This window comes from Octodon degus, unplaced genomic scaffold, assembly GCF_000260255.1.
Source record: "Octodon degus isolate 3935 unplaced genomic scaffold, OctDeg1.0 scaffold00078, whole genome shotgun sequence".
In the NCBI taxonomy this organism is placed as follows: Eukaryota; Metazoa; Chordata; class Mammalia; order Rodentia; family Octodontidae; genus Octodon; species Octodon degus.
This window is the reverse complement of record NW_004524654.1, coordinates 8,004,419-8,014,391: the sequence shown is the minus strand read 5'-3', so window position 1 is coordinate 8,014,391 and position 9,973 is coordinate 8,004,419. Positions and strand designations below refer to the sequence as shown.

At 36.6% G+C, this 9,973-nt stretch overlaps 1 protein-coding gene across 3 annotated transcripts in view; it reads right to left on the bottom strand.

The window, feature by feature from the left end:
• Window positions 1-9,973, bottom strand: part of Usp34 (ubiquitin specific peptidase 34) — a 266,917-nt gene that overhangs the window by 162,649 nt on the left and 94,295 nt on the right. For all 3 annotated transcript variants that reach the window (XM_004636176.3, XM_023720837.1, XM_023720838.1), the window contains 3 exons: window positions 7,277-7,491; window positions 3,125-3,240; window positions 2,911-3,038 (listed from right to left, as the gene is read on the bottom strand). In XM_004636176.3, coding sequence (XP_004636233.1) covers window positions 2,911-3,038; window positions 3,125-3,240; window positions 7,277-7,491 — 459 coding nt within the window. The remainder of the gene's footprint in view (window positions 1-2,910; window positions 3,039-3,124; window positions 3,241-7,276; window positions 7,492-9,973) is intronic.

Here is a 9,973-nt window from a genome sequence, read left to right as displayed (position 1 = left end):
AAAAAAAAAAAAAAAAAAAAAACCTAAAACACAATGTGTATGGATGATTTTATCTATTTGTGGACTCAGTATCTAAGAAGTATATTCTACAAAGCATTAATCAATACAAATAGTTGATATTATAAATTATAAAAAATTGACAGAGCCAGGTGCTATAGCACATTCCTATAATCCAGCACTTGGGAGGCTGAGGCAGGAGATCACTTTAATGCCACTATGAAATATATGGTGAGAGCATGTCTCAAAAAAAAAATTGAGGAAAAAAAAAAAAGTTGAGGGCTGGTGAGACAGCTTGGCAAGCTCAAGGACCCAGGTTCGATTCCCAGTACCACACGCCATGCTACCCTGGGAACCCTAGGCACACCCTGCTGGCCACCAAAACTGGGCATGGTGGTGCACACCTGTAATCCCAGGGCTGGGGAGGCTGAGACAGGAGAATCACTATGAGTTTGAGCTACACAGCAAGATCCTGTACCAAACGAATAAATTTTTAACAAGATTTTTAAGGACCAGCCAGATAGCTCAACCGACTAAAGAGCCTGCTTAGGAAAGCACAAGGACCAGGGTTGGATCTCTGGCTTGCTGTGCTGGCCCCGTTCACGAGGGCTCACTGAGATGGCAACTGAGACTGGGTGTGATAGTGCGTGTCTGTAATCCCAGCACTTGGGAAGCTGAAAACATGAGGATCGCTATGAGTCCGATCACTGTAGTGAGACTCTGTAAGTACAGTACTAAATACATAAAGAAAAAGAAAGATTTTTTTAAAAGTTGGCAAAATGTGTATAATACTTTCTAGGACAGAAAACAATAATATTGCTGTTCATTTCTTAATATGAACTTCTAAGCAAACAGGATCTGTGATACATGCAGTGTATTCAAGAAATGCTTTCTACACACAGGCAAGAAATTTGAAGACATGGTTTAACATACCTAGAAATGGCTCAAGAAAAGGCAAAAACTAGTACAATGAATAGATTCCCAGAAGAGTCTCAACTCAATTCTTGGGAGGCGAGAGATTTCATGGGTACCTAGGCACAAGATATGGATCTACTTTTTATTAAACATAGAATACCAAAGCCAATGTTTACAACTCAATGTTTCTTTCCAACCTACTCACTGGGTAGCACTCCTAAATTCAACCCTGGAAACAAATACTAGAACTTTTTTATTATGGGATCTGCTATCTGTTTTTAATTTATTATGCTCTCAAATTATGGAAACATTCTAAAATCCAGTGTATTATTTGTTTCTGTGCATAAGTATCATATATTACAGTAACAGACTATATGTATAATTTAAAAGTTTAAAGTGGTTCTGAATGAATGATACAATTAGGCATGATTCATGGGTGACCATGATTTCCTCTTTCAGATCTCTAAACTTCACAAGTAACAAGTCTATGTTTCATTGGTTTAGTGTTGTTTTGTTTTGTCTTACTAGGAATTGAACCCAGGGCTTTTGCCTTTAACTATATCTCCATCCCTTTCTATTCTATTGTTGATGCCTTGCTGAGTCAGGTTCTTGCTAAGTTGCCCAGAGTGAATCCTCTTGTCACAGAATTCCATTATGAATACATGTTATCACTTAACAAAACACACAAGTTCATTTGATAAATGCAGTATGACCAAGGAAAAACAAAGAAGGTATAACAGTGCCTGCCATACACATGGTCCTGTGTCCGATCCTCTGTAATACACATACACATGAAGAAATGGTGACAGGTGTATGAGTCATAACAGTAAATAACTGCAAAGAAAACTAAAATATACAAGACAAATAAAAAAGAAGAGAATAACAATGCACACATAATCCCAGCACTCTCAGGAGGCTCAGGCAGGACTACTGTGAGCTCAAGGTCATCCTGAACTACATACACAACAAGACCTTGTCTCAAAAAAAAAAAACCAAACCAAAAAAAACACCAAAAACCTTGTAATACATCATAATGAAACAAACTTCCCTAATTTTTTTGGTCAAACATCAGAATTATGGTGAAAAATAAACAAACAGTTATGGTTACAATGACCCATTTGTTTGTTATAAGGACAAACTTTTCAAATAATATCAGCACCCTTATTGTAAATTCCTATTACTGTGGTAGAAAATTCAGAGCTAAGTTTGGAGAAAGAGAGTTGCTCCCATAATGGGAAAAAGTCAGTACAGATATTTCTTGTTAGAACAAGTCCTGGATCTGCACTGCCTCATTAAATAAATGCACTGGCTGCTGAGGAATTGTATGTAATTATGTATATACATTATAATATTCAGAAGAAACGGTCAAAAAACATTCTCAACTTAATGACTTTGTTTTTACTTTCATAATTCTTTCATGAAGTACTGTAATGGACAACAGAACACTATAGTACTATATTATACAGTATAATGAGCAAAAATCACAGTCCTGCATAAATAAGGTATACTGTACAAAAGACACAGGCTTTATAAGCAAGATGTATAAACCATACCAAAAGGAAAAAAGAAAAAGGTCATAAGAACAAATAGTCATTAAACAGGTTGGATGTTAAATGAGGAATATCCTGTTATTAGTCCTCTGTTGCTATTAGAGAGGACCAAACAAAGAGTCCTGGAGAATGCACTGTGGTGCACATCTGCAATCCTCTGCAAGCTGTGTGAGGCTGAGGCAAGGTGGATTACTATAAATTCAAGGCTGGTTTGGACTACTCAGGCAAACTTTAACTTAGAAAACAAAATAAAACCAAAATGTCAAAGAAACCAGAGAGTGATAAGGTATTAATCCAATAAAATCTTTAAACCTAAAGAATAAAAATTGCAGTAATTAAAAACAAAAGCTTGTAAAGGACACATTAAATACAATGAAAATACTACACCTAGTAAAAAGGCACTAAAAGGACTTCTGACTTTGTAAAAAATACTTAAATTCCTTTTTACCTGTTGTTTCCTAAATTTTCAAGGCAACCTTCAATGAATCTCATTCGAATCTGTCTATCAGTAAACCAACATACCAAGGAACAGAGAAGTTTCTCTGCTTCATTTATTAATCCTTCAGAAAGATTAACCTGGAAAAAAATGTATATATTAAGTTACCATTTATCTTGATTTCATTATGCTATGATTTTTTATTCTTTTGCTTTAAATAACTTACGGCATTGTCATCTTGGACTATATCCCATAATAATGTGTTTCCTTTCTTGCAAACATTATCCAAATTAATGTCTGTCACAGCATTACTGCTGAATTGATGTTTATGAACTGCAGGTCCTGCAGGAGCAAAGCAGAGCACACTATAGAAAAACGCATGTGAATGAATAAGGAATTAAAGCATTCATCAAGTTAAATCTGAAGAAAAGTGTGAAAATAAAGCTCTTGTTAAATCACAAAACAAAAACAACATTAGCACAACTTATTAATGGAAATACATAGTATTGTTTACAGTTACGGCTAAAGTAATAATTTTCATGGAAACAAAGCTTTTGTAAACAGGAGTTATGTAAGGGAGGGCAGGCGAATGGGAGGGAAAAAATAAAAAAAAAAAAACAAGATAAATCATGTAGGCAGTGAAGATAGCTTGGTGGTCTAAGCACCTGCCTGGCAAGCACAAGGACCTGGGTTTGATCCTTGGTACCACATACTTTGCTGGCCCTGCACCAAGCCAGCCACTGAAACTGGGCTTGGTGGCGCACACCTGTAATCCCAGCACTGGGGAGGCTGAGACAGGAGGGATCACTACAAGTCTGTAGCAAGGTCCTGTACCAAATAAGACAGTAATTAATTAAATAATTTTTTAAAGAAGATACATCATGTATGGGTACAAATTCCCTATGATGAATGTGGTCATTTTGTATACCTAAAATGTACCAAAAAACAATTTTAAAAAAGTAACCAATTTTCTTTTTTTTTAAAGTAACAATTTTCTTTCCATAGTAGCTATTACTATGATTAATGTTTTTCAAATATCAAGAAAACTTGACATAAATATTTGAAACTCAAAATAAGAATGAGGCAATTTATATGAATTCTTTTTTTTTCCTTTTTGGCAGACCCAGAGATTGAACTCAGGCCCTTGAACTTGCCAGGCAAGTGCTTATTCTACTGAGCTATCTCACCAGCCCTATATGAATTCTTAAACCAAGGCACATTCCTTGAGATGAATATTTGTGCAGTCTGCTACAATCCATACCATCAGGGGGAAAAATTATTTGTACTGAAAGAGTCAAATGGAGGCAGCCAAATAGCTCAGTGGAATAAAGTGACTGCAGGAAGGTGCAGGGGCCCGGGGTTTGATCCCCAGGCCTATCTTATGCCAGCCCCACCCCCCCGGGGCACACTGAGCTGGCCAATTGAGACTGGGTGCGGTGGCACATGCCTGTAATCCCAGCTCTTGGGAAGCTGTAAACAGGCCTATCACTAGGAGTCTGATCTAGTAGTGAGACCCTCAACACCCTGTAGACCCTCCCCTAAAATAAAAAAAAAAAAAAAAAAGGTCAAATGAAAAGTTTCTAATACTTTCTAAGATGTAGGCTAGATAATAACTCATTCTATTAACTAAGAAAAAACAATGCCTTTCTGATTTTAGTTTTTCCCCCTATTAGTGATTGAAGAGAGAAACTATGCACTGAGCTACATCACCACCCTTTTTATTTTTTAATCTTGAGACAGGGTGTCATTAAGTCATTAAATTGCCCAGGTAGGCTCAAATTTGCAATCCTCCCAGTCCAGCTCTGGGATTACAAGCATGAGCCACCAAAGCTCATTTGTTTTTTATTTTTGGCTTTTTGAAACAGTCTAGCTCAATTCAGGCTGGCCTTAACCTCACAATACAGTTCAGATTGGCCTCAAATTTGTGGCAATACTCCTCCCTCAACCTCCCAAGTGCTGAGATGACAACCATCTACCATCAGACCTGGTGAAACTTACTATTTTTTAAAACAACTTTACCATGAACTTTACATACAAATAGAACATATATAAGGATTTCATTAAATTGAAACCCATGACCATCACCTTAATCCAGTTTGAGATCCCTTTTTCTATCTCAAAAATGTTCTCTATTCCTAATTAACTTATGAATTAGCTTTTTCTAGAAATTTCAAGTGAAAGGAATTATACAAAATATCTTTTTAATCTGGCTTCTGCCACTCTACGTATCTTTTTTTTTTTTTTTTTTGCATATTCTTGAGGTGCAGCCATGTTAACTTAAATTATCAATAATGTATTCCAATATACTATTTTACAAAAAATACATTGTATTGATATACTCACCAGGTAAAGGACAATTAGAAAATGCCTAGTTTGGGGATGTTACAAATAACACTGGCATAAACATCTGTTTAACAACATTTAGAAGAACCCATACCTTCATTTTGCTGGGTTAACAGCTAGGAACTGTTGTTATCTTGATTGACAGATACAGATAAACATGAGAATTTTTTAAAATGCCTCTGGGAGGCTGAGGCGGGAGGACTACAAGTTTGAGCTCATCCTGATTCCTGTGGTTTACATCTGGAAACACCACCCAGCCCTACCTTATGCACTCATAGATGAGGATTTGGGGAAGTGAGTGTGGATCGTAAGAGAGTGACATTATACCATGTCAAGAGCTATTTCTCTTCTACATGCCACCCTCCCTTGGAGACAGCAGACTATGAATTGAAACCTCTATAAACTGTGAGCCAAAATAAACCTCTCCTTTAATTTACAGATGCCCGGCATTCTGTCTCAGCAATGAGAAAAGTGACTAAGACAATAACTAGTGAGACTCTATCTCAAAATTATAAAACAAAAGGAGGGAGCTATACATAACAGGTCACTGAGAAAGCCATGGGTTCAATTCTCAGCACTGTCAAAATATGTAAGAAAAAAAAAAAAAAAAAAAAAAAGGAGGGCCAGGGAGATGGCTCAGTAGAATAGGCGGTTGCCTGGTAAGCACAGGAGCCTGAGTTCAATCCCCAGGTCCACAAAAAAAAAAAAAGAAAATTGGCAAATTCCTTTCCCAAAGGGATCATGCTGTTTTATACTCTTGTACCCTTCCTAGTAACCTACATCCTCCTTTATATGATCACTTGTTAGTCTCACTCATTGTGACATGCATTTAGCAGAGTATCACTGTGGTTTCAACATGCATTTCTCTATGAACTAATGATTTTGAGTAGTTTTTCAAGTGTATATTTTTATTTAGTAAAATTCCTCACCACTTTTTAAATAGGTACTCTGAGTTATGAAAGTTTTTTTAAATGTGTTTAGTATAGGGTCTACAGGATCTTTCTGCACAGATCCAACTCATTGTGATTCTCCCGTTTTCAGCCTTCCAAGTGCTGGCATTACAGGTGTGCACTACCACGCCTAATCTCAGTTGCTGTCTCAACGTGCCCTGGGGGTGGGGCCGGCAGGACATGCAGGGGATCGAACCCGTCACGGAGCCTGCCTAAGCAGGCACTTTAGTCCACTGAGCTATCTGGCCAGCCCTGAATATATTTGGGATATGGGCCCTTTACTCACACAATTTCAAAATTTTTTTCTGGTTCACAATTGGTCTTTTTTGGAGGGTGGCTCAAAATTAATTTTATGTAAGTAAAATGAATTAAACTGGTACATATACCAACTTTCAATGATGAATATAATCACTTACTAGGAACACATACAAATAAATAAAATTTTGTTAAAATATGGCTGGGGAGGTAGCTCAGTGGTCTAAGTGCCTGCCTGGTAAACACAAGGGTTTGATCCCCAGTACTGCATGCTATGCTGGCCCTGTGACCAGAAGTACACTGTACTAGCCCCAAAACTGGGCATGATGACACACGCCTGTTATCCCAGTGCAGAAGAGACTAAGACAGGAACATCATTATGAGTCCACAGTGATGAGTTGCACAGTGAGACCCTGTACCAAATAAAAATTTTTAAAAATTTTTGTTAAAATATATGCAATGGTTCTGGGAGTTCAAACCAGGGGTGCTCTACCGTAGAGCCATATCTCCAGCCTGTTTATGTTTTACTCTGAGGCAGGGTTTCAGCAGCACAAGTACCTGCCTGGCAAGTGCAAGGTCCCAAGTTCGATCCCCAGTACCAAAAACAAAATAAAATAAATCTAAAAAACAAGCAGGTCTTATATTTATGATGGAGTACTTAGAATAATCTCATTCCCTTGGAAAAAAATTAGCATATAAAGGTTGTTTTGGCAAAGCTATTTAAGTTTCACAATATTAACTGCTGATAGTTTTTTTTTTTCTGATAGCTTTTTATAATATAAAATAAACTGTTCTTGTTTTAAAGAATACATTTTACTTCAGAATCTTACCTTGACTAAGATGCTCATGATAAATGGATGCTAAGTTGGGAAGATGTTGTTGGAGATGAGATGTTAGTTCTGCATGTGAATTGATCTGAACTAGTTCCTCTTCACATCCAGATTCCTCACCATCAAAATCAGCCATATTTTTTTCTGATTTTGCACTGACTTGCGAGCTACTGCAACTAACATCATCTGCACTCAGCATATCATCAACCATATGCCTATAACAAAAGTACAAAGTTAGTATTTACAAATTTAAACATACTTTATGAAATCACTAAAAGAACAAATCTCTTAACTACTATGCAAAAGTTACTATACAATCCCAAAGCTCTATTTCTGTATTTCTGCTTATGGTACCAAGGATGAAAACAAAATTTATTTTTAATTTTTTTTAAATGTATTTAGGACAGGGCCTACAGGGTCTCACCACATAGACTAGACTTGTAGTGATTCTCGTTTTCAGCCTCACAAGTGCTGGAATTACAGGCTCACGCCACCATACCCAGTCTCCATTACTGTCTCAGCACGCCCCAGGGGCGGGGCCAGCAGGGCACAATGGGGATGGAACCCAGCTACTTCACTCTGCCTAAGCAGGTGCTTTAATCCGCTGGGCTGGCTCGCTGGCCCCGAAAAAAAATATTTTCACCGTACTAAAAATTGAACCCAGGGCCTCCACATTGAGTTATATCCTCAGCCCTTTAAATATATATATATTCTTTTTTTTTTTTTTTTTAAGTCTAAGATAGGATCTCATTAAGCTGCTTAGAAAGGACTTCAACTTAAAACATCCCTGCCCTCACCCTCCCAAAGTGCTTGGATCACAGGTATCACCACAACATCTGACTTGAAGGTTGCAACAATACACAGTATTACCAGCATTATAAAACTCAAATGTGAGAATGTCTGAATCATTTTATAATAAACATACATCATCTATTTTATAATATATACATATTAATAAAACTCATTAAAACATGGTCAAAGGGAACAATTTTAGGAAAATGAATAATGGTCATTATTACATATTTTATAAATTCAAAGTCACAATGTGAAAAGTTTTTTTGGGTTTTTTTTGTTTTTTTTTTCCTTTTCAAAGTTTTATTGATAAACATATAGCAATGAGACAGTTTCAAATCAAATCGAAATGTTTGTTTGTTTTGAGACAGGGTCTCACTAAGTAGCTGAGGCTGGCCCTGAGCTCACAGCCTCCCCAGCACTGGGACTACAGGTATGCACCACCACACCTGGTTTGAAAAAAAGATTATTTACATTTCTTTATACAACTACAAAAATACGTAGCTTGGATAATAGCTCAGTGGTAGAGTGTCCAACATGCACAAGGGCCTGGCCTAGGTTCAGTCCTCAGTAACACACACACACACACACACACACACACATTCTCTCACACAAAGCACCACCCCCCACACTATCAATGAAAAAACTATCAGAAGAATATTTCCATTTAAGGATTCAATCTAGTTACAGTTAATATTAACTGAGGATTTCTTTAACCGTGGAATATACGCTGGAAAAACTGCAACAAAACCTTACTACCTAACAAACAGCATAAAGTAAATACTGTAGGAATCTGTAAACACATAAGTTGTATAGTGTGACTTACCCAGTTTGGTTTATGTTCACATGTTCTTTTTTTTAAATAATGTAATGTCCTATGGAAAACTATCTCACCAGAGTTTAAATAAAAAAGGTATTGATTTGTCTCCTATAGAAAAAAACATCAATTGGGAGAGACTACAGGTGCAGCTCAGTGGTAGAGTTCTAACATGTACAAAGTCCTGGGTTCAATTCCTACACAGCACAAAAATATAATAATGGTATTTTTTTTCCAAGTCATTTGATATAGTCTTGCTATGTAGTTCAGCCTGGCCTTGAACTCACTATGTAGTCCAGAGTGGGCTCAAATTTGTAGCAATCCTCCTGCTTCAGTTTCCCAAGTGATGGGATGACAAGCCTGCACAGCACAGGCCAGCTTCTATTAAAAGCTGGGAGGTTTTTAATAGGAACCAAATCATGAAGTTCATTCACTTATATTTTAAAATACTGTCACTGTAAAACTATTTCCTAGGCTATCATGTGCAACAAAAGTATATCAAACACTTACTTCTCAAGATATACTGTCCTATACACCCCCAAGAAATGTGAAGACAAAAACAATAAAAACCATGAAAAAGAAAAGTTTAGGACTGATTTAGAGAATCACAAGGGCCGGGGAGATAGCTCAGTAGAATAAGCGCTTGCCTGGCAAGTGGAAGGGCCTGAGTTCAATTCCTGGTTCCACAAAAAAAAAGGAGAATCACAAGTATCATCAAGCACACAGAATATAAGAAGGTCATAAATTTATGCCTTCCAACTTTTTCGTTAAAAATTGCCCTACAAGCAGATTTAATACTGATTGTAGAAACTTCTACTAAAGTGTGATGAAAAGGAAAATTTTATTAATCTTCTAAATTTAGGATACTAGTAAGAATAAGCATCCCTATAAAGCTTTTTGGTTATATATCAATTACATTCTTGAGTTCTAATGGTGTTTGTAATTAGGATCACAAGTCCGCATCTTGTACAGCAATTAACCACTAAGAAGAATATATGCAGTGTATTATTTGTTGAAACTGTACTTCCAATTTGATTTGAAACTGTCTCATTGCTATCTATTTAGCAATAAAATTTTGAAAAAAAAAA